The sequence below is a fragment of the Schistocerca nitens genome, chromosome 1, assembly GCF_023898315.1.
Source record: "Schistocerca nitens isolate TAMUIC-IGC-003100 chromosome 1, iqSchNite1.1, whole genome shotgun sequence".
Lineage (NCBI taxonomy): Eukaryota > Metazoa > Arthropoda > Insecta > Orthoptera > Acrididae > Schistocerca > Schistocerca nitens.
Window position 1 is genome coordinate 487023173 of NC_064614.1, and position 25264 is coordinate 487048436.

The 25264-nt window shown below is 39.4% G+C and overlaps 1 protein-coding gene across 4 annotated transcripts in view; it reads left to right on the forward strand.

Moving 5' to 3' along the window:
- LOC126252407 (G-protein-signaling modulator 2) overlaps window positions 1-24797 on the forward strand; it is a 140965-nt gene extending 116168 nt beyond the window's left edge. For 2 of the 4 annotated variants that reach the window (XM_049953301.1, XM_049953315.1), the window contains exon 13: window positions 19578-24797. In XM_049953301.1, coding sequence (XP_049809258.1) covers window positions 19578-19820 — 243 coding nt within the window. In that variant the 3' untranslated portion in view covers window positions 19821-24797. The remainder of the gene's footprint in view (window positions 1-19577) is intronic. The other 2 variants (XR_007545837.1, XR_007545838.1) reach the window with 2 other exon arrangements.
- Window positions 24798-25264: the final 467 nt, after the last annotated feature.

Genomic DNA, 25264 nt, shown 5'->3' on the forward strand with positions numbered 1-25264 from the left:
AGGGTTCATCAAACCACCTTTACAGTTCTCTATTATTCTAATCTTGTGTAGTTCTTTCTGTGCAAGCTCTGGTTTTCCATATTTTATCATGGTGATTGTTTCTCCCTGTGTAGATCAGCATCAACAAAATATTTTCACATTTGTAGGAGAAAGTTGGTGACCGGAATTTCATGAGCAGATTCATCCGCAATGAGAAACGCCTTTGTTTTAATGATGCCCATCCCAAATCCAGTATCATTTCAGTCACACACTCTCCCCTATTTTGCGATAATACAAAACGTGCTGCCATTCTTTGAACTTTCTCTATGTACTCCATTAGTCCTATCTGGTAAGGATCCCACACCAAGCAGCAGTATTCTAAAAGAGGACGGACAAGTGTAGTGTAGGCAGTCTCTTTAGTAAATCAGTTACATTTTCTTAGTGTCCTGCCAATAAAACACAGTCTTTGGTTAGGCTTCCCCACAACATTTTCTATTCGTTTCTTCCAATTTAAGTTGTTCATAATTGTAATTCCTAGGTATTGAGCTGAATTTACGGCCTTTAGATTTGACTGATTTATCATGTAACCAAAGTGTAACAGATTCCTTTTTGCACTTATGTGGATGACCTCACACTTTTTGTTATTTAGGGTCAATTCCCAATTCTTGCACTATACAGATATCTTTTCTAAATCATTTTGCAATTTGTTTTGACCTTCTGATGACTTTATAAGTTGATAAACGCATCATCTGCAAAAAACCTAAGACATCTGCTCAGATTGTCTCCCAAATCATTTATATAAATAAGAAACAACAAAGGGCCTTTAACACTATCTTGGGGAATGCCAGAAATCACTTCTGTTTTACTCAATGACTTTCATCAATTACTACGATATCTCAGACAGGATATCACGAATCTAGTCAGATAACAGACGATATTCCATAAGCACGCAGTTTCACTACAAGCCACTTGGGTGGTACAGTGTCAAAAACCTTCTGGACATCCAGAAATACAGAATACATTTAAAATCCCTTGTCAGTAGCACTCAACTCATCATACAAGTAAAGAGCTAGTTGTGTTTAACAAGAATGATCTTTTCTAAATCTGTGTTGTGTGTGTGTGTGTGTGTGTGTGTGTGTGTGTGTGTGTGTGTGTGTCAATAGAACGTTTTTTTGGAGGTAATTTGTAATGTTTGAATATAGATGTTAATGATATGGGCCTGTAATTTAGTGGATTATTCTACTGCCTTTCTTGAATATTGGTGTGATCTGTGCAACTTTTTAATCTTTGGGTACAGATCTTTCATTTAGGGAATGGTTGTATATGATTACTAAATATGGAGCTATTGCATCAGCACAGTCTGAAAGGACCTATTTGGTATACAGTCGGGACCAGAAGACTTGCTTTTATTAAGTGATTTAAGTTGCTTCACTACTCCGAGGTTAGCTACTTCTATGTTAATCATGTTGGCAGCTGTTCTTGATTCGAATTGTGCAATATTTATTCGTCTTCTTTGGTAAAGGAATTTCGGAAGGCTGTGTTTAGTAACTGTGCTTTGGCAGCACTGTCTTCAATAGTACCTCCCTTGCTATCACGCAGAGAAGGCATTGATTGTGTCTTGCCACTAGGCTACTTCACATACTACCAGAATCTCTTTGGATTTTCTGCCAGCTTTTGAGATAATGTTTTGTTGTGGAAACTATTATAAGCATTTCACATTCAAGTCCACGCTTAATTTCAAGCTTCTGTAAAAGATCGCCAATCTTGGTGATTTTGCATCTGTTTAAATTTGGTATGTTTTTTCATTGTTTCTGAAACAGTGTTCTGACGCATTTTGTGCACTATGGGGGATCAGCTCCAATGTTTGTTAATTTGTTTGGTATAAATCTCTCAATTGCTGCTGATACTATTTCTTTGAATTTAAGCCACATCTGGTCTACACTTACATTGTTAATTTGGAAGGAGTGGAGACTGTCTCTTTAAAAAGTATGAAGTGAATTTTTATCTGCTTTTTTGAATAGGTGTATTTTTCATTTATTTTTGGAGGATTTGGAGGTACAACATTCAATCTCACTACGACAACCCTGTGTTCACTAATCCCTGTATCCATTTTGATGCTCGTTAATAACTCAAGATTATTTGTTGTTAAGAGGTCAAGTGTGTTTTCACAATCGTTAACTATCCGCTTGGACTCATGAAGTAACTGCTCGAAATAATTTACAGAGAATGCGTATAGCACAATTTCGGATCATGATTTATGCGTACATCCAGAATTAAACATGTATTTTCTTTCTGTAATGTTACATTACTATTTTGAATAGTAGAGCAAAATAAAATTTAGGGTAGGGATAAAGATAACTTTGCAATTGCAGGGAATGCAAGTGTAATAACAGTTACCATGTGCTGCTTTTATCCTTCATGTGTTGGTGTCTGCCAAGCGTAGTGGTAGTGTTCATGCTTAATGTATACAATCATCAGTGTCTCATAATTTAGTGAGGGCATCAGCTTTGACTGCTCATAAATCTGGAAAGTGTGGGTTCGTTAGTTACTAATGTTGTAGTTGTCATTGTGGAGATATGCAGCCATATTTGCCAGGAACTAAAACCACTTAAACATTTTATTGGTTGCTCCATGTGCTATCCAGGATATTTCAGAAAGAAAAATAAATATTTCATGTTTTTGTTATAAGGACAATTTAGTTCATGTAACATGTTCACATTTCGGTGTATATGGAGAGACAGCTGCTGAAAGGTCATGCATTTAATTTTGATACCTGCTTGTAAGTCTGAAACATGTGACTGGTATTCTGTGTTCTCATGTTTGAATCTAATTGGACTGCAGCGTCAAGCTGACTATCTGTGCTAATAGAAATATTGAAAACAGTGCCACCCCCCATTACACTCGCTGAATATGCTAATGTGTTATTATTTTAAGGATTTTACAGTAGAATTGCTTCTGCTTCTTGTAAAGAATTTCAACATTTATTGATGCTCCACATGCTGAAGTATGGTGAATATTACCAACAGCATACCTATTATCAGAGCTGAGAGCGGACAATTCATATTAGTTTAATGACAAACAGTTCAATCATTTTTAAAATTCATGACAAATCGCACATGGCACACTCGCTATTAGTCAATATCCATCATGTGTTTGCTTTCTTCCAACTGATGCTGAATTGATATGTCTGTCTGTGTGGCAGAGCAGGATGTTTGTTTGATTTGTGAAGAAATTTGTTTTGTGATGAACAGAATGCAATCTCTGCTAGCTCCTTGCACCACACGCACCTCCACGTCTTCACTCATCCTGCACACACACACACACACACACACACACACACACACACACACACCATCTTACTCACAGTCTCCCCTTCCTAACCACTTCTCCAGGTCATCATCAAGGTATGCTGCGTGAACATACAATTGCCTGTGTTGCAATCCTGTCCCATACACCCAGCTGTCCCTTCCTCCCTGCTGTTAGCCATTCTTCCCCAACCCTCTCTCCTATTCCCACTCCCCACCTCTTTACCCACCCACTCCACCCAACACAACTCCAAATCCCAGTTGAGCCACACAATTGCATTCTATGCCTATGGTATGAAGTGAGTTGTTTACTTTTGCTCCGTGAGTTGTTTACTTTTGCTCCTTAAATTTTTACTACATTACTTTTTCCCAGTTTTAATCATTGTGTTTAGAACTTGCAAGATCCCCTCGCTTCTAAACTGATACTGTTATTACTCAGCTTAGCCGCGAGTCCGTAGAGGGTGGTATACGTGACGTACAGTATGACTGGTCAGCATTTCCACCCCAAATTTGCGAGTGTAAGTCGGACCTTCCTTGATCCGCCTTGGTGGGTCATGTCATCGGATTTCCTCCTACTTTCACACGGTGCAGCTCTCGTAAATGTCATCCCGTGCAGATTCTTCATTGGCGCATTGGATGTCTCTGTCGGTGGAAGCTAATTATCTGAAATTGCTGTCGGTCAACTTTGGGGTATCTATTTACTCGAAATTAACATTCAGAATGCCTAATATCAATTTTATTCCTATTAGATCAATAATGAAACACTCATGTCACAAACTACTCGTTACCGGGAGCATGGCTACTATCGAACAAGACAGGAAGAGCTCTTAACGCCGACTGCCGACTTTGCCACGCAGTCCGTATCTCTTACTAGTTTTGTCACAGTTCATGGATTTCTGATCAAGTTCGTACTTACTAAGATGTGCATTTGTTAATGAACGGTTGTGAATTTTAACGAGACAAAATTATGATAGTTTTAAACATCCAGAGGCTTCTCCTAGTATTCATGTTGTCATAAACGACTTTAATTATTAAATATAAATAATCAAAATTGGTGACTTTGGTGCCAAGATGGCGGTACTTCTCGTCCTGTATATTTCCCAGGCTAACGCTTGTTGCTACGGTCCAGTGCTGAGCCCCACCCCACTACACGTGACATATGGTCGCTTCGTCACCTAGCCAGCCAGCGTGGGAAATGCTCTCCGGTTCATGGCCGGCTACTGACTACAACACTTCCTAACTATCGTGAATACATCAATAAGAGAGAATAATTTATTAAAACTGGTAAAAATGTCTTCCTCATGTCAGAGGCACCTTACAAACTTACAGTAATTTTTGAGAAGTTCAGTTTGCCTAGGTTATTTGAAATTCTGTCTAGCTTTCTTCAAACAATGGAAACTCCAGGTAGTAATATCAACAATGTAGGAAAAGATAGATTGCTACTTATTGTAAAGAAGCCACGTCAAGTTGCAGACAAGCACGATTAAAAAGATTCGATACTCACATGAAGCTTTCAGCCACAGTGCTCATCAGTTAAGAGAGAGAGACACACAGAATGCTCTCTCTCTCTCTCTCTCTCTCTCTCTCTCTCTCTCTCTCTCTCTCTCTCTCCCCTCACACATACACACAAAGCAAGCACACACAAAAGCATAAGTAAGTAGCTACTTACCCCTCCCCCCTCTGCACCTTCTCTCCTGCCCTCCGTTTAAACTGCAACACTTCACTGTCCGACACTCCCACCATACTATCCCTACCCCTCCCCACCCCAGACTACTCCTTACCCCCGCCCAGTCGCCACTCCCATCAAGCACTGGTGCTGGCTGCTGCTCGCAGTGTGGTTTCAGCTCTGTGAGACTGCAGACGTGTGTGTGTGTGTGTGTGTGTGTGTGTGTGTGTGTGTGTGTGTGTGTGTGTACTGCTGACAAAGGCCTTAGGCTTAATGGCTGAAAACTATAATTGTTGAATCTTTTTGTTGTGCCTATCGTGACTCAGCATCTCCGCTATATGGTGAGTAGCAACTTTTCTTCTCTGGTATTGTTACTTATTTACTTCATAAATTTTGATTTGTTAAAGCTAAAACTCTCCCTTTCTCCCCATAGGGTGGGGTTTGAGAGAGACGAATTAGAGTTTTACAAATGTTGACCCAAATATTAATATTTTCCACAGATTCGGATTAGTTTTGTTTGTTTCGTGGTCATGAGGCCACACAACTTTTAATTATCAAACAAATCATCTGACTAGCTAACTAACTAACCAAACATCCTACTTCCTATGGGTGAACTCATTAACTAAAAAACTATCTGACTCACGAACCTAATTTTTTATTAGATTTGGAGTAATTACTCTTGTTTGTTGAGAAGTCTCACAACTGGGGTGCTTGCTTAGTTTGAATCTTTTAGTTTCGGATGGAAAAACATAGAAAACGATATTCATAAATGTATTGACTTAAATCACGTTGTTCACATCTTTATTTTATTTCGGAATATCACAGCTGTTAAATCGTTTACATTTTTAGAATTATGTATGATAATCGATATCCCACTCAGCCTTGATCGATAATCAACGCTCTTATCCAGCCCTTGCTGATGAGCAGTGTAATGTTTCAGAGTGCCGCCGATAGGTAGCGCAGAGACGAGAAATTCACGCTTTCTCGTAATAAGACTGGGCTTTAGAAATTATAAGTATTAATGTAATAAACGCACTGTATCTTTTATCTGTCAGAGCATTCAGACAGCAATATATCGTTTATAATGATTGTCTTTTGGGCGACTTATGTTTGATTACCTTGTGTGACTGAGTTCATGGCTTTTGCTTGCTACCAGTCACGTTTGACACACAGTTGGTATTGCTAGGCAGAATTACGCCGAGCGGGCCCCTTCACGCTCATAGAAATTCTAACCCTGCCTTTCTCGACTCTCCTTATCTTTCCTCTCTTGAGATTAATAGGTGGCATCTGTGGAAGAAAAAATTGAGATGGTGTACATTTATGGAGAAAGTGGGAGAAATTTTGACGATGCAGTGACGCTTTATGTGCAGCGTTTTCCTGGCCAATTACGATCACGGTCCTCTTTTGTTCCAGTTATTAAACAATTTACACAATAAGGTAGTATGAACCCGAAAAAAAGAAGCCATGCAGCTTCTGTTTGTGGAGAAAACAATCAAGTGACAGTCCTAGCTGCTGTGGCTCATAATCCACATGTGAGCACAAGAGAAATATCAAGGTAATCAGGAATTTCGCACATGAATGTTTGGAAAATCCCGAAGCTCCACAAATTTCATACATACCATGTGTCCATGCATCAGGAACTACATGGCGATGACTTCCAAAACTGTCTAACGTTTTGTCACAGGGCAGTTCAGTGGATGCAAACAAACCAAAACTTTTTTGCCACAGTACTTTTCTGTGATGAGGCAACATTCACAAACCATGGCAAAGTTAATCGCCATAACATGCATTGCTGGAGTAAATAGAACCCACACTGAATTCGAGAAGTCAACCATCAGCGACCTTGGTCAGTTAATGTTTGGTGTGGTACAATTGGCGATATACTGATCGGTCAGAATTTTATTGATGCTAATTTGAATGGCAACAAATATTGAAATCTATAGGTACTTGAAAATGAACTGCCAGATCAATTTTAAGACCTGAGCATCAAACTTCAACAAAACATGTGGTTTCAACATGGTGGTTGCCCATCGTATTATTCATTAGTAGCGTGCGATGTACTAGATTGACTTTACCGTCATTGCTGGATCGGCAGGGCAGGTCCTGTGAATTGGCCAGCCAGATCGCCTGACCTTACCTCACCATGTTTTTTCTTATGTGGTTATCTAAAAGATATTGTTTATCAGGAAACGCCTACCACTTGCGAAAACATGCTGCAAAAAATAAGAGATGCTTGCACTGCAATTACACCAGACATGTTATCAAGATATGTGCAGGGATTTACAGAATGAGTCAATAAATGCATCAAAGTTGGAGGTCATCACTTTGAACATTTGATTTCATAAAACGGTTAGATGCAAGGTATTTACGGACAACAAGTAGACTGAAAGTGAGAGGCGATGGGACTCCCTGGAAACAAGTACCCCAAAATCTATTTACTTGCAAGTATTTGCTAATAATCAGCAATAAAACGAAACCAATCATTTCTTTTCAGGATCACCAAATCTTAAATGGATATATGTTCATCTTTAGTTAGCGAGTGGGTTAGTCTTTTCCTCAGTTAATCTTTACCTTTGTCTAATCTGTGAGCTAATCAGTTCACTCGTTAGTAAGTAGGGTGTTTGGTTAGTCAGTTAGCTAGTCAGATGATTTGTTTGATAATTAAATGTTGTGTGGCCTCATGACCAAGAAACAAACAAAACTTACCTGAATCTTCGGAAAAAATTAATATTTGGGTCAACGTTTGTAAAACTCTAATTCCTCTCTCTCAAACCCCACAATATGGTGAAAGAGGGAGAGTTTTAGTTTTAGCGAATCAAAATTTATGAGGGAAATAGGTAGTTTTTATTTATCCGTAACCATTTTCCACGCAAAAATCAGAACATGGATTTTCTTGAATTACAGTGCCAACTACCAAGAATCAAAACAAATGTTTAAGACAAAATGTATGTAGTTTTTTATGTAGAACCTGATTCTGCAATAAAAAATGGGAGTTCCCATCTGAAATTTTAAAGTTGCCTCCCGCCCCACCCCAGGGGGCTGAGGTGGCGGGCCAATTTTAGCACCAGCAGGTATCCCCCTCGAAAATAATTAGCTTTGGATTCTACACATTTTTTCGTGTGAAGCTTATTTTTTGAGTTATTCTGGTTTGCCAACTTAAAATTTACACCTGGTATAACATAGCTTGAAACTCATAAAATGTATCCATTCATTGGTTATGATAACTACTACAGTATCTTCAACATAACCATTTCCTTCATTACCCTTTTAGCAGAGTCTCTTTGAGGATGGTACTTTGATATCTTTACACTATTACTTAAATTTGTCCACAAATTTCTTAAATATGGTCCCACTAAATTGACTACCAGAATAAAATAGCTGCCTTCCTGAAATATGATATTTTGCAAATTAATCAGTTTTGGGGAACCTTATAATTCTCTGAGCCATAACTGCCTCAAGAGGATTCAATCAGATATATAATTAGACCAGCAATTTAGGACTACAAAAATGAAGGTTAATTCCTCTCTTCCTCTTGTTAGGGACCCATAAAATCAATGGCAGTTAAGTCCCATAACCCTATAGGTGTTGGATGCAGTTTCAACTTATGTGGTAGAAACATGTCCTTTACTTTTTGACAAATATATAACTGTCTAATATTAACTTTAACCAACACTGAGGTGACAAAAGTCATGGTATACCTTCTAATGTCATGTCAGACCTTTTGCTCATTATTGTGCAGTAGCTCAATGAGGCATGGACTCAGAAATTTGTTTGAAGCCCCCTGCGGAAGTACTGAGCCATGCTGCCTATACAGCCGTCCATAATTGCACTTGTGGTCTAGGGGTAGCGTCTTTGATTATTAATCAAAATGCCTTCAGTTCCAGGTTCAAAATCCACCACTGCTTAACTTTTGATTAATAATCAGCATTGGCAGCCAAAGACTGTCAGCATAAGAAGACACCCTAATGCTGCCAATGGCCTTGTCAAAGAGGATGGAGGAGCGGACAGAGGTTCAGGGCACACTCTTGTCCTTGGGGTGGGAAACTGCCCCAAAAGGTGGAAGAATCAGCAATGATCAACATCATGAAGATGCAGAAGGCAATGGAAACCATTGCATTAAAGACACAACATGTGCCCACAGGACATGTGGCCTGTAATTGAAAAAGTGTCATGATGATTTCTCCATTGGCAAAAGATTCTGGAATAGTCCCCCATTTGGATCTCCAGGAGGGGACTGCCAAGTGGGAGGTGACCATGAGAAAAAGCATGAATAACCAATGAAAGGATGATGAGTCAGGGCATGGAATGTCGGAAGCTTGAATGTGGTAGGGAGGCTAGAAAATCTGAAAAGGGAAATGCAAAGACTCAGTCTAGATATAGTAGGGGTCAGTTAAGTGAAATGGAAAGAATACAAGGATTTCTGGTTAGATGAGTGTAGGATAATATCAACAGCAGCGGAAAATGGTATAACGGGAATAGGATTCGTTATTAATAGGAAGATAGGGCAGAGTGTGTGTTACTGTGAACAGTTCAGAGATAGGGTTGTTCTTATCAGAATTGACAGCAAACCAACACTGACAACAATAGTTCAGGTATGCATGCTGATGTCACACGCTGAAGATAAGGAGATAAAGTATACGAGGATATTGAAAGGGAGATGAAAATTTAATAGTCATGGGGGACCAGAGTGCAGTTGTAGGGGGAGCAGTAGAAGAAAAGATCACAGGAGAATATGGGCTTGGGACAAGGAATGAGAGAGGAGAAAGAATAATTGAGTTCTGTAATAAATTTCAGCTAGTAATAGCCATTCATAAAGATGGGGTACATAGTAGACAAATGTGTTAAATGTGCCCTACAAAGTTTGATAAATATAGTGGAAATCGGAGGGTACCTCAAGAAAGAGACGAAAGATGACATCTTAAAGGCGGTGAGTACCTTGAGTGAATGTTTCAGTCTAATGAAATTGGACATGAGTGTGGAAAATGCTAAAAATAAAGACAACGCCAGCTCAGAAAGTGAGGTTAGCAACCCCCAGACAGAGGGAAATGACTGCAACACTGAGGGACAAGTGGCGCCATCTGTTGACCCAATACAAGAAATCGAGAGCGGCAACCAGCACACACCGACTCATAGTGGAACTACTTATAACTACGACAACCAGCCCCTTGACCATGACACAGTATTAGAGGCAAAATCACAGAAAAAGTAGTGCAAAAGATAAGCCTCATAACAGAGGATTTCACAAACAGTGCAAAGATTATGATGAAGGAAGAAATTGTGAGTACAAGTCAACAGATGCCAAAGCTGCAGCAAATACCCAACACCATGAAGAGGGAAATTGAAAAAGCATTTCACACAAAAGAATATGAAACACTTACAACACGAGACATTGCACAATACCAAGAAACAGAAACAAATGCAAACGAAGAACAATGGACTGAACTTACCCATAGAAGATCAACTAAGCAACATGAGACACTGACTGGTGCTGGACCACGAGATGCAAATCTACTAGCTGCAGATAAGATGGTCTGGCTCTATGTAGGAGAGCTCAAATCTGAGACAGTATCAGACTCAATAAAACAATTCCTCAATAAGAAAGGAATAAAAGAAAATGTGAAATGTGAAGAACTGGTAAACAATAATAATACGAAATCCTTTAAAGGAGGCATCCCCTTTCACAACTTTAGAGTTGACGAATAAAGCTGAATTCTGGCCAGCAGGAATCACTGTCAGGTGCTTTCATTCCCACCCCCCACCCCACCCCAAGAAAACAGAGGGGTGTGTCTTCCATAAGACACAAGAACACTGCCCAGAAAAATGTGAAAAAGTAGGAGCAGTAGGAACCTTGAAGATCATCCTGTGAAATATAGGAGGTCTAAAAAGTGCAATGAACACATCTCCAAGAGACTTTTACAGGGATATGACATAGCAGTCCTAACAAACATTTTTAACCAAAAACTGGCAACACCCAGAATTGTACTGCACTCACCTCCATGCAAAACAAGACAACAGAGGAAGACCAGTGGAGGAATAACTCTCCTCATAAAACCGGAATTAACAGCAACTATCGAACAGGGACATACACTCCTAACAGAAATGAAATGAAACACATTACAATAATATCAGCATACTTCCAACCTAACAAAACAGCCATTGATATAATAGGTGAAGTACACCACTTCAGAAAAGTGCAAGGACAAGAGGAAGAAGCACTTTCGAGAACTATAGACGTCGGGAAAGTGGAAGCAAAATCAGACAACGTAAAACAAATCGAAATGCTAATACACAATTTGTGATTAGAGGAAGCAACAGAAGCGATATGAGAACTCCTAAGACAAGCTGCCAATCCCATGTACAAAAGAAGAGCGAAAAAATGGTTCGACATAGAGTATTACAGTTTAAGAAAAGATGTTCTAGAAAGCTTACATCAACTAAAACAGTGCGCAGAGAATAGTATACTCCTCAGGACTCACACTGAAAAATGAAATATCTATAAGAAAACTCTAAAAGAAAAGAAGAGAACACTCAGGCAAAATAAGAAAAGAAACTACTGGAGGAAGCCTCAAAAGACCCATATATTGCACTAGGCCTTAGAAAAGAGCTGAAATACTTTGCATTGATATGAAAATATGGGAGGTGCACTTCGACACTGAACAAGGAAGGACTAAGAGGGAGACAAGAGGGCAGAGAGGATAATGCCACAAACAACCATGGAGTGAGTCCTATTGGCCACAAGAGATCAGAGATGTCATTAACAGCACCAAGACCATAAAAGCTACAGGCCATGACAGACTTTATAGTGAATATTTAAAAGACACTGCCAAAATACTAACACAAATGTGAACAGAACTCTACAATAAGTGCATAGAAGCAGCCCCCGTTCCAGAACAGTGGAGACATTCAATAGTAAAAATGCTGCATAAAGAGAAAGGAGACCCCAAGGACCCTAGCAAATTCAGAGGCATAGCCCTAGAAAATTTACCGTTCAAAGTATTCACAAAAATAATAACAGAAAGAATAGAAAACAATCAATGAACACCTTCCCAAAAGCCAAATGGGATTCAGGAAGGGAAGAGCAGCTCTGACTGCAATAGAACTCCTGCTAAAAAGTTTATAGGGAGTCCTTGAAGACAGAGAAAAGTTTAATGTGGTATTTATAGATTTCATAAAAGCCTTTGACTTTATAAAGAGAAAATTAACGACCAAAAAACCAGAGGAAACCCTGGGAGAAAACAATATATGGACACAAATCATAAGCACAATACTGCAATGGAACAAAATAAGTATCTCAGACAACTTCTCCCTCTTGGAACCGATACACCATTCAAATGGAGTACTACAGGGAGACCCACTGAGTCCTTGATTTATCCTTGCAGTGGAAGAAATTGTAAGAAAACCTCAAAGAGAAGCTGTAATCTTATATGCATATGCAGGCGATATTGTAATAGGCGCAGAGGACATTGCAAAATTACAAGAAGCAATGAACGATATGGAAGATTGATGTGTCAAACGTGGCTTCAAAATAAATGTGGTGAAAACAGAAGTGATGATACTCAGAAATGGAGGAAGAGCTGAGATCTTCATATAGGAGAGAAAACTGAAGATTGTACCAGACTTCAAGTACCTAGGGGTCACAATACAAACAACTTCAAAATGTTTCACAAAACACGTAACAGAGAAAGCAATGCAAGCAATAATGGCAAACCATGAAATACATCAGAGCCTAGAGACAGCAATGGCACTATTCAGAGCCAAAATCTTCCAATACAGATGTACGGCATAGAAATTATCGGATCACGTCTTAAAGTGAAGAGCCTGATGACACTAAAAAGAGTGAAGGTGGCCTACATAAAGAAAGCAATAGGGTTGTCCAAAGCAGCATGATCCAGGCTTGTATACCTGCTGGCGTGGGAACCCTTTCTCATTGAAGACCTATGGACAAACCTGATGCTACCCAACAGCAGCTCTTTGGAAAGTCTAATTAAAAAATTGAAGGAAAAAAGGGAAGATATACCTCCAAAATTTTACAGCACAGGTGCAATGATTGACCGAACATGGACAAAGGAAAACTTCGAAATGAGACACATGATCACCAGAATGGCAGTCCATGTTTTCCACCACCTTATTGTCAACAACACATCATATCATGAACCAAACACAGTGTGTGAGTGTGAACTGTGTCATCAAATATGCAAACATTACCATATAGAACTCTATACCAAGAAGACACAGTCTTGCAAATCACAATATATAAAATTTCTAATTTCGTTTATTATTATCATTGTACTTTGAATTTGTATGGATATTCGGCTGCAATAAACTCATTATTATAATAGCGAATGCTCTGTTCAAGATTCACAAGAGGAGGTTGTATATTTAGAGAAGGCCGGGTGATAGGGGACGATTTCAATTAGATTACATCATGGTCAGACAGATTCCAAAAATCAGATACTGGATTGTAAGGCATATCAGGAGCAGATATAGACTCAGATCACAATACAATTGTGATGAAGAGTTGGCTGAAGTTTAAGAGATTAGTTAGGAAGAATCAGTATGCAAAGAAGTGCGATACGGAAGTACTAAAGAATGACGAGACACACTTGAAGTTCCCTAGGGCTGTAGATACAGAAATAGGGAGTAGCCCAGTAGGCAGTGCAGTTGAAGAGGGATGGACATCTCTATAAAGAAAGAAAAACATGGGTACAAAGAAAGTAACTGTGAAGAAGCCATGGGTAACAGAAGAAATACTTCAGTTGATCGATGAAAGAAGAAAGTACAAAACCCTATCAAATAAAAACACTCAATACAGGCATGTTTGTTGTAAAGCAGAAATCTCTTGACACAGATTTCTTATCTTCATGTCATGTTGAGTTGCAGACACACAACAAAGAGCCCATTACATGTTAAGCGTTTGACCAAAGCCTTCATCAGGAAAGAGAAACATGTACACATTCACACAAGCAGGCACACCTCACACACACAAGACAACTATCTCTGGCTGCTCAGGCCTGAGCAGCCAGAGAGACAGCGGTCTGTGTGTGTGTGAGGTGTTCTTGCTTGTGTGAATGCGCGAGTGTGCCTCTGTTTCGTCATGGCAGCTTTCCCCAAAAGCTTAATGTGTTAAATCTGTTTGTTGTGCCTGTTTGCAACTCAACATGTCATCTTTATCAATCTGTCCTTTCCATAATTGTTGATATTCCAACCTGGGCTTCCCAGCATTTGAAATGTACGATGTGATATGACCTCAAGTTATCATGGTTCAAGATGAGCAGTAACTGAACTGAATGTTATTACAAGACATTGTTTTTCGATTACAACAAATTATGACATAATGAAATAATGAGCACAGGAATCCTCCACAACGCAAGTGGTTTACCTCTCCAGTACAGGGCTGATCAGTAATGTGGTAATGTTGGCCAATACCTTGAGAGCAGTGCCTGCATAGGAAATTCTCATCATGCTTCTGTCTGCTCCCACTCATACATGAAACAATCAAAGACAAAACAAACAGTAGTACATAACATTACTTATTAAAAATTACATTCTGCTGACATTGGTAGAATGAATATTGCTTACTATATATCATAATCACATATGAGTTAAGACATACTGCAATCCTGAGGTATGAGTGCAGTCTGTACTGACACTGTAGATAATGTCAGTCTTAGTTGAGCTGTATGTCTGTTGCTTGTGGGTTGTCAAACTAGCTGATGTCAGTAAATTCAGGACCATTGTTACCAATACTTCGGCAATTTACTGTTAAAAATTTGATATCCGAAGTGTCTATACTCTGTTCACAGCTTGATTTTCCTCTTTGCATGTCAACTGGTGAGTGTTCATCAGTGGATGGAGTTATTGCCTAGCCAAAACATCCCCAGGTGCACTCCACAAGTACCCTGCTATTCGAACAGCTGCTTCCTCTTTGTAATAGACTCCTGATCTATCAAGGAGAGCCCTACAATTCTCCACCCTCAGGTCCAAAAATCTGCATCCAAGATCATTACAGAATTGATGGAGCCTCTGGTTGAGACCCTCCACTCGGTTCCAAACCAAAAGACTCTGATCAATTTTGTGTACGCTTCTGTAAATTGTAAGCTCTCCTTTCACCCTATGAGTGAGGCTAGTTATCTTCACCAGCTCTGTCAGCCGCACATGCAAACTGAGGATGGCCTCAGAACCAAGTAACAGTTGTCATTGGTACTGACGTGAGCCACAACTGGAAGATTACTGCACCTTGCATCCTTGATAGCTGCAGGCAGGGCCTTCTGCACATCTCGGATGAGGCTGCTCTGGAAGACATACCAAGCACACATTGGATTTCTTCGCAACCCTGAATGCTACTCCTGTATGGGGCTTCATAACGCACCTAACATTAGAGTTCCCAATAACTACAAACCTGAGCCACAGGGTGAATGAGTGAGGCCGGACAGTCACTTACCACTGTGATAGTTGGCCTCAAGTGATGTAAGCGCATTACAACGTGCCACTCAGTATGCAGTGAGCATGGTTCCACCGTGTTGAGTAAGCTGTAAGATGCATTGGAAGCAGAGTCCTTGGGTGAAACACGAGACACTTGAGGCAGCCCATGCTATGTACTAGCTTCTTTATCATCGCTACACCCCAAAATAAAAGCTTGCATACAGCTGAGTGCAGCCAATATCTTCAGCTATTTGCGAACTGCAGCCAGCTCCTCTTGTGTAAAACGTAGCATGAATACACCCTATCCAACCTACTGCTAAAATTCAAATGAAGGCAGTACATGCAAAAAAACATAAAATCTAATCCTGTTGTCCCTTAGACAAGATTTTTCCTGCCAACTTGTTAAAAACAGTAACACAAGCTACTTAAAAATATGAACTTCTCTCCAAGATTAGTTCACTTTATGCTGGCAGACACAATGTACTCTCGTGGTGGTTCATGAATGGAGGCTGGCACCTGAATGAGCTCTGTAAAAGGTTAGCCAGCAGCTCAGAGCAAATCACAGGGGCACTGCATGTAGCATTAAGTGTACATTACACAATTGCTAAAATGCAATACTGCACCCCTTAAGAAAACAAACACATAAGGAATTTAAGAATTAAACTATAAAAGCATACAGAAAAATCTAAATAAGTAACTCACTTTTAGTTAGAATAAAATACACAAACAAATGGTGTACACTCTTTGTGGTTCATAAGTGGAGGCTAACTACGGACTGAACTATTTAAAACAAACAACAGGGAAAAGAATGTAACAATTCACCAAATAGTTGAGGTTGTGACTTATTGATTGGCACATAAAGGGAACTGAGGTCTCAAACTGCAGTGCCATGCAGATGTATCTGTAAGTGTATGTGTATTCTATAGCTTTGCGGAAGATTTACCCAAAATCTAGTAATGTTCTCTGTAAAGTTTATGTGCCAATCAGTGACTCAGTGTCTCATCCTTATTATTAAGAGTCCGCATAAGAATATTCTGTATGTCTTCTGCTTCAAGGCTATGAATGACTCCTTTCCTTCTGAAAATATGATGGGGAAAGTTAGCACAACTCACTGAATAGGGCAACCATTGAGTCATCAATGGCAATACGAACAAGAATGAAAAGTTTGCTAGCTTTTGAGTGAATCCTTTAACAAGCTAGAATGCAAGTTTGCGCGCACACACACACAGCTGAGCAGCTACATTTTGTTGGCTGAAAATGCAGTGCCGGGACTGCAGATCTGGAGGTAGATTGGGATGAGGGATTGTGTCAGGTTGATTGGGTAGAAAAGAGGTGGGTAGCAGGGGGAGGAGTTGGGTAAGGGTGGCTGATGGTTTGGAGGGAGGCAGCAGGTGTATGGGATAAGAATGTGGCGCACAGGTACCGGAGCCGGAGAGTTTGTGTGTTGCATAATAATGGTGACATGAAGTGGATGGGGGATGGGGTGACAGGACAGAAGAGGAGGAAACTTTTGGGGAGTGGAGTGGGTGCTGTAGGTTAGTGGAGATTGAGGCCAGAGGATTACACCCAAGAAGCATGTGTTGCAAAGATAACTCCCAACTACATAGTTCAGAAAAGCAGGTGCAGGGGAAGGATGATCCACATTGCATGGGTTGTGAAGCAGCCATTGAACTCTAGCATGTTTTGGTCAAGTCTGCTCTTGGCCACAGTTTGGCAGCGGCCATTCATCCTGATGGGCTGCTGGTTGGTGGCTGTGCCCACATACAGTGATGTGCAGAAATTGCAGCAAGGCTGGTATATGACATGACTGCTTTCACAGGTGCCTTCCCCTGACAGGATAGGATAAATGTGTGACAAGACTAGAGTAGAATGTGTTGGTTGGTTGAATTGGCCTGTCTTGCATATAAGTCTTCCACAGGGACATGACCCTGTGCCTTGGATTTAAGAGGGGAAGCAGCTTAGGTATGGACTAGGTTGTGCAGGTTGGTTGGGATGGACTGTGGGTAGGATGTCCCTTATTTTCAGGCGTTAAGATAGATAGCCGAAGTCCTAGGAAGGACATGGTTCAGTTGCTCCAGTGTGGAATGATATTGGGTTCTTTATGGTCGTAGGAAGATTAGATGTGTGAGGGGGAAGGTTCAGGAAACCCATTTGTGGACTAGTTTTGGGGATAGTGCCTATCTGTGAAGGCCTTTGTGAGACCTTTTGCATACTGGACAGGGGAATTTGGTCATTGCATATATGTCATCCACTGGTGCCCAGGAAATGTAGGTATTCTTGATGGTTAGTGAGACTGATATGGCTCATCTGAGGTGGAGGTCAACGCCCAGGAAAGTAGCATGCTGGTTTGAGGAAGACCAGATGAAGGGAATGGGTGAGGTGTTGAGGCTGTGAAGGAATGAGAATATGTGCCTCAGCCCTTTACCCAGGTTATGAAGATATTGTCAGTGAACCTGAACCAGACAAGGGGTTTCAGTTTCTATTCATACCAAGCCCTCTAACCATCAACAATACTGGGATTTTGACAGCTGTCACCCCTTCCACACCAAAAAGTCCCTCCCATATAGCCCACCCACCAGCGGATGACATATTTACAGTATATAGAATTTCCCTGCCCTGCATGCTGAAAGTCTCACAATGGACATCACAGACAGGCTTTGTCTCCAAAACCTAGTCTGCAAACTGATTTCTCACACCGTATCCTCACATATTTCTAACCCTCCTACCACCCTTAAGAACCAGCTGCAAAGGAGAACCCCCATCGCCCTATATCTTCCTGAAATGGAACAATTGAATCATCTACCTTGCCAGGGCTTTGACTATCTATCATCATGCGCAAAAATGAGGATCATACTCCCCTCATTCCTTCCCATAACTCCTTATGTAGTAGTAAGCCACCTACCCAACCTACATAACATCCTGATCCTTCCCCATATCACTCCAATTCCCACTCTCAACCCTTTGCCACATGAGTCATGTCCTAAGACCTTCCCAATTCACTCACCCAGCACGTCCTCTTCTAGCCCTGTGACAGGCTTACCCTATCCCATCAGAGGCAGGGTCGCCTGTGAAGTCCTGCCCGATTCTGCTACCTAGAACATCCTTCTCTAGTCCTGTCATAGCCTTATCCTAACCCATCAGAGGCAGGACCATCTGTGAAAGCAGCCAAGTCACATACCAACTCCGCTGCAATTTCTGCACAGAATTTTGTGTGGTCTTGTCCACCAGACTCAATGATCGCCATTAAACTGTGGCCACGAACAGGGTGAACCCAGTGGCAGAGCGCACTGTCGAGCACAATATGCCTGGTGTCATTAACTGCTTCACAACCCATGCCATCTGGATCCTTCCCCTCAGCACCAGCTTTTCTGTAATGCATAGATTGGAGTTACCTTGCAACACATTTTTTGTTCCTGTAATCCTCCTAACTTCAGTCTCCACTAACCCAAAGCATCCACACTGTCTGCCCTACAGGCTGCTCTTCCTCTCTCTCTTGTGATGCCCATTGTACTCCTTCATGTCATCATCATTGTGCACCACACAAACTCCATGGCTCCTATGCCCGTATGCCACATTCCTATACTGTGCAACAGCTGCCTCTCCCTCCTGGACACCTGCTGCCTCCCTGTGAACCATTAGCCACTCTTCCCTAACTTGTCTTCCTCCTCCTCCTCCTCCTCCTCCTTCCCAACTCTTTTGTCTGTCTACCATATCCCACTTGATATAACTCTTCACCCCAGTCTTATCTGCAGAACTGCAGTCCTGGTATTGTGTATTTACCGGGCTCAGTGTAGGTGCGCACATGTGTTGCTCAGCCAACACAACTGTAGCTCGTTAAAGGAATTGTCCAAAAGCTGGCAAAGTTTTCATTCTTTTTTGTGTGGGGTGTTGGCAGCTCAATTGCTTCTGTCCTACTTGTACAATATTCAACATCTGTTCACATTTCACTTTAACTCAGGCACAAAGTTGTTCTGGAACCAGGAAATTGCACGAGATGTTGCATTTATGCTGTGTTACAAACTAACATAACTAAACAAGTAGAGCTTTTTTACTTAATTTACTTTAGAAATTTTTAAGAATTTATTGATGTCTTGATTAATGCCAATAGGGGCAACTGAATTATCACAATTATGTGAAGTAAATACATTGATGTATTCATTATACTAACTTATGATATTTTTTATTTTATTTTTTTTCTTCTCCAGAGTTCCAGGTTAGAGGACCAACGCAGTTCTCTGCCCACTGATGATAATGAAACTGAAGGAGAAGCTCGAACACACTCTGCCGCTCGAGGTGCTACTGTTCCTGATGAAGACTTTTTCTCACTCATTATGCGTTTGCAGTCTGGTCGCATGGAAGACCAGCGTGCTTCTGTCCCTATTGTCCCGACTGCCCCTGCGCCACTTGCAGAGAACAGACAAGCTTCAAGAAAGGACAAGAAGAAATGACTAACACTGTCTGCCCCTCCTTCTTTGGAACGCTAGGGGGCATTTGAACAGCTGAATCAACATTACAAATCTATGCTGCTTCCATTACCGACTGTGATGGGTAGGTTGTAAGGACATGTTAGATTTTACAGCGCCCTATTTTCAACAGGGTTGGTAATGGTGTAGCTTAGCTGTGAACAGTTGGTGTGTTTGTCATTGCCTGTCAATCAGTTCAGTTTTGCAGCATTTACCACAGTAATTTTGAATGCCATTCTCAGTATAGTTATAAATCAGATGATGTTATCCACCATTTATGTGCCAGGATAGACCAGTGAACAACTTTTTCCCCGGTATATACAACATTTGTGCAGTCAGAATACATTTTCAACAGAATCTATATAATTTATTGTAATATTAATTGCTTGGAATGCTGCTAATATTCTACCTTTAATGGGCTGATTTGTTTCACTGCAAAAGACAGTTCTAAATACTTTTATAAAAATGGAGGTTATTGTGCCAAATCTGCTCAGTTTAGAATTGATGCTATGGTGCCTGTATAAACAGCAGCTGTATGCATAAAATTACCATCATTAAACAAAAAATTGTTTTGTAGTTGCAGAGAATAACTAACAAAAAACAAAAAGGTGTGAACGTTTCCCGCATTTGGGTTTTATTATGACATTGAAACAACAACTTCTGTTTGTGTAGTTTTTTGTTTATAATTTTTTAATCAATATTGTTTGTCATCTGTTTGCTGTGAAGAGTTGCCCAGCATTATGTGAATGCCTGTAACTGCCAAACGATCTCAGTTTGTTATTACTGTGAATTGGCTGATGAAATACCCAGTTGGTATTTTCTCTCTACTTCTTTCTCTGTTGTCCGGTTCCATATCTGAGTGGTTAGTGTGGCTGAGTGCCATCTAGAGGTCCCGGATTCAATTCCCAATACTGCCAAGGACTTTTCCTTGGTGGAACAACTGCACCAGAGTCCACTGAGCCTCACCATGCCAGTTAAGGAGTGCTTGAATGATCAGAAGCATTACAAGGTCTCTGAAGTTGACATTGAAAGGGGAGAGGTGTGCTGACCCCATTTCCCTTTATAATGCACCCAAATGATGCCATTAGCTGAGGATGACACGGTCGTTAGTTGGTCCCGTTTGGTCTGTCTGAGGCCATGATGATGGAACTTTGTTGTTGTCTTTCTTTCTCTGTTAGTGCATTTATCCCCACCTTCATAACCTTCAAGATGAAAGTACTGCACAGAGCAGGGGTGAGAGCAGGAGCATATCGTCCATCTCCTAGGGCTGCACTGCAAATGTGTATTATAGTATGAAAGCATTGGAACAAGTCAGTACAGATCTTGTTGTACGGTAATCAGTGCAAAGTAGAGATCATTCTTGCAAAAAAAAAAAATCCTTTATAGCTTTGTAAGTAATTGTAAGATGCTGCAAAATTGTACGTGTAAAACTCAATGGAAATTCCGGGATGGAATAACAACAATATAAAAAGATAGATTGTTAGTAATCACACATAACAAGTGTTGACTTGCAGACACACACAATGAAAAGACTACTAAACTTTTATCTTTTAAAAAAAAGTCCTCCTCCAGAAGCAGCAGTCACTTGGGCATAGACAGTGACAGTTTGTGTGTGTTTGTTTTTCTGCTTCCAAATTAGGACTTTTTTTCTGGAAGCTAAAAGTTTAGCAATCTTTTCTTTGTGTCTTTCTGTGAGTCAGCTCCTCCTCTATGCTGTGAATAGCAATCTATACTTTTTGCATATAAAACTCAATCATTTATAATTATTAAATATGAGCACCAGGGTAACTCCAACTGCAGAGTTTGTGTACGATATATGGTCACCATCATCACAGGAAAGAGATGACTGATTGGGCTGGTATGTGTATGTAGTCATCCGCGTGAATTAAATAAAATGGTTAATGCCAAAAATACTATAGTCAAAGGATTTCGTTCTCCAGTTAGGCTTCCATAAAACCTTTAGATTAATTAAGATGACAGTCATAAATGCTAAACTACATTGCAACACAGTTATGCTCCATTTATTTTAATGTATGTTGGATGAGTGTAGGATATATCACATAAAACTTAGCAAATAAAATTGAAGTCATTTTCTAAATCTCCATCCTGATAGAAAGACAGAAGAAGAGAAAATACAGTGGAAACTAGAAAAGAAGTCAAGGCAAAAATGTGCTGGAAAACTACAAAAAAACATATGATAAAGACGTGGAAGAACAGTGCAATTAAATCACAAATTAACCTTCATACTTACTTCAATATAAGACTGTATCTCTGTGTATTCATATCATACATCTGCTTGTTTTATCGTTTTCTATAATTTTTATACTTCTGTTTTTCTTTTGTTCTTATTTATTTATTTCTTTATTATTGGTCACTTGTAGATACAGCTGCGAATCACCCATCGTAGTAGTAGTGGATGGCATATCCATATAAAAATAATTCAGGGTAACTGTTCTCAGACCTGTTTTTCATTCTTTGAAAATCAGTTATTTAAAAATTAGAGGTACTATTCGCATATTCTTTCTTCTTCTTGTTGTTGTCTTCAGTCCTGAGACTGGTTTGATGCAGCTCTCCATGCTACTCTATCCTCTGCAAGCTTCTTCATCTCCCAGTACCTACTGCAACCTACATCCTTCTGAATCTGCTTAGTGTATTCATCTCTTGGTCTCCCCCTACGATTTTTACCCTCCACGCTGCCCTCCAATACTAAATTGGTGATCCCTTGATGCCTCAGAACATGTCCTACCAACCGATCCCTTCTTCTGGTCAAGTTGTGCCACAAACTTCTGTTCTCCCCAATCCTATTCAATACTTCCTCATTAGTTATGTGATCTACCTTTCTTAGCTTCTAAAATTTCTAGTTTTGAATTCTCAGAAACTGCAGTATTTTGACAAAGAATCGCCAACAGCTTATGATCATAAAGTCGTCCAAGACCATATGAAACATAGCTTTATTGTTAAATGTTTTGTTTGTTGTGTTGCATTTGGAATATTTTGTTTGGAAACAAGTTATGAAACAATTCAGCCCTGTGTGAATACAAGCTATGATTTATCCTGGAATTCTTCAATTATATTAAACATTTGTATATTTGTTATACCTGCATTTCATTTCAGTAGATGTTTAGTAAAATGCACATAAAATATCCACATGTTGCAGGCACAATGAAAATGAAGGTCAATTTATCCCCTCTGTTATCTATTCGATGCCTCTGCAGATAGCTTCTCTGTTTTAATCATTTTTGCAACCATCTCAAAGTTGTAAAATTTTGTTGGCCAATATATCATCATTTATTATTGTTACTATTGTTATCTAACAGCCTGTCCTTGTCTTCAGTTTTGTAGCATATTTGCCCTTTCCCCGTTCCTATGTGTTTTAAAGTTATTTTCTGTTGTTTCAGTTATGGAATGTTCACTAATTACAGTATTGGCATTTTAAATCACCCCCAAGTATAATTTTGGATTGTAGTGAGATCAGTGTGCAAAAACACTATTTAAACTCTTTCTCACAAAAGCAAATAAGATCCACGAGCTATTAAAACTAAAATTTTATCCAAAATTTTGGGATTTCAAAATAAAGAATTTGTTTACTTCTTGTATATTGCGAAAGTATATATGGCCAACATAATTATCGAATTAAGTAAAATAAACACTCTGACAGATGTAAAACTGGTTATGCTAGTCCATATATTTGAGATCACAGCTAACAAGTGTGTTCATGTGGAATGAAAAAAAAAATTGACTACTGTTTCTCACAAATTTAATCTTTATTTGTAGATAGGATAACCAAGAAGATTTATATAGTACTATGTTAATGTAAGTTGTTGCAAGGAGAAAGGATAGTGTAGAAACAAACTTTTATTTAATATAAAGTAATAATTGCATCATTTCTGCTATAACTGACATATCTCAGTGGAGCATTTCATCAGTATTGATCTGCATTTGTGAATGAGAATCTCTAATACTATATCCTTAAATATTCTATTTCAGGAAAGTCATGCATGACAAAGACTGCAGTATTGCCAAGTCATTTCAGCTTGATTTCTTTTACTTAGAAATCTGTATGGATTCTAATAAGGAGATTTGTGGACTCATGTCTCATTACTGGTTTTGAAGTAGTGTTAGAATATTTAAAAAAGAAAAGCAAACAGTGAAAATTGATTTTAGATTGTGTGTGTGTGTGTGTGTGTGTGTGTGTGTGTGTGAGAGAGAGAGAGAGAGAGAGAGAGAGAGAGAGAGAGAGAGAGAGAGAGAGAGATTGTCATTTTTTGAAGTAAAATCTACTTCGTGGTGGCAACTGTGTGATATTGCATTCTGTGTCACAGAAATTGCCAGACTTTTTCCTCTGAAATAATTGCAATGTATGCAGTTAGATTTGTATTTGTAGTTATGTTTTGTAGCTCATTAGCATAAACTTTACATATGTGAACTGTTTCATTCTCATTTGTAGCTTTCTGTGGAGGTTGTTTTGCCACATAAAAGTTTTTAAAGTGAATAGATATTACTATTAATGCAGTAATGGAATAGTTTTGTAATTTTTTTTTCTTATAACTGTTTTAAAGATCTTTTATTTCCTTAGAGGCTTTATGACAAATATATTTGTGTGCAGTAAAAACTGAAAGGAATGTAGCAGGATGCATTTGTTTAGATATGGAACATGTTCACTGAATGGTCGTGCCAAAGATAGTCTGTTGAATTAAAATACTAATTATAACTGGATATTAACTTGTTACATTGTTACCAGTTTATACCTGACAGGTGGGAGAGAAGGATATATTTAAAAATTGTCTTTTAACTTCATTCCAAAGAAGTGTAATATTAAAATAATTCTGCATTAAAACAAAATTATTTTGTTAAATAATATGAGCAACATTTTTGAAAATCCAGTAATTGCAAGTACTTTTTAAGGTGCTAAGTAGTGTAGTTGCTCAATGAAAATAACTATATATATATATATATATATATATATATATATATATATATATATAACAGAGGGAAACATTCCACGTGGAAAAAATATATCTAAAAAGAAAGATGATGAGACTTACCAAACAAAAGCGCTGGCAGGTCGATAGACACACAAACAAACACAAATATACACACAAAATTCAAGCTTTCGCAACAAACTGTTGCCTCATCAGGAAAGAGGGAAGGAGAGGGAAAGACGAAAGGATGTGGGTTTTAAGGGAGAGGGTAAGGAGTCATTCCAATCCCGGGAGCGGAAAGACTTACCTTAGGGGGAAAAAAGGACAGGTATACACTCGCACACACACACATATCCATCCACACATACAGACACAAGCAGACATATTTAAAGATTTGTCTTTAAATATGTCTGCTTGTGTCTGTATGTGTGGATGGATATGTGTGTGTGTGCGAGTGTATACCTGTCCTTTTTTCCCCCTAAGGTAAGTCTTTCCGCTCCCGGGATT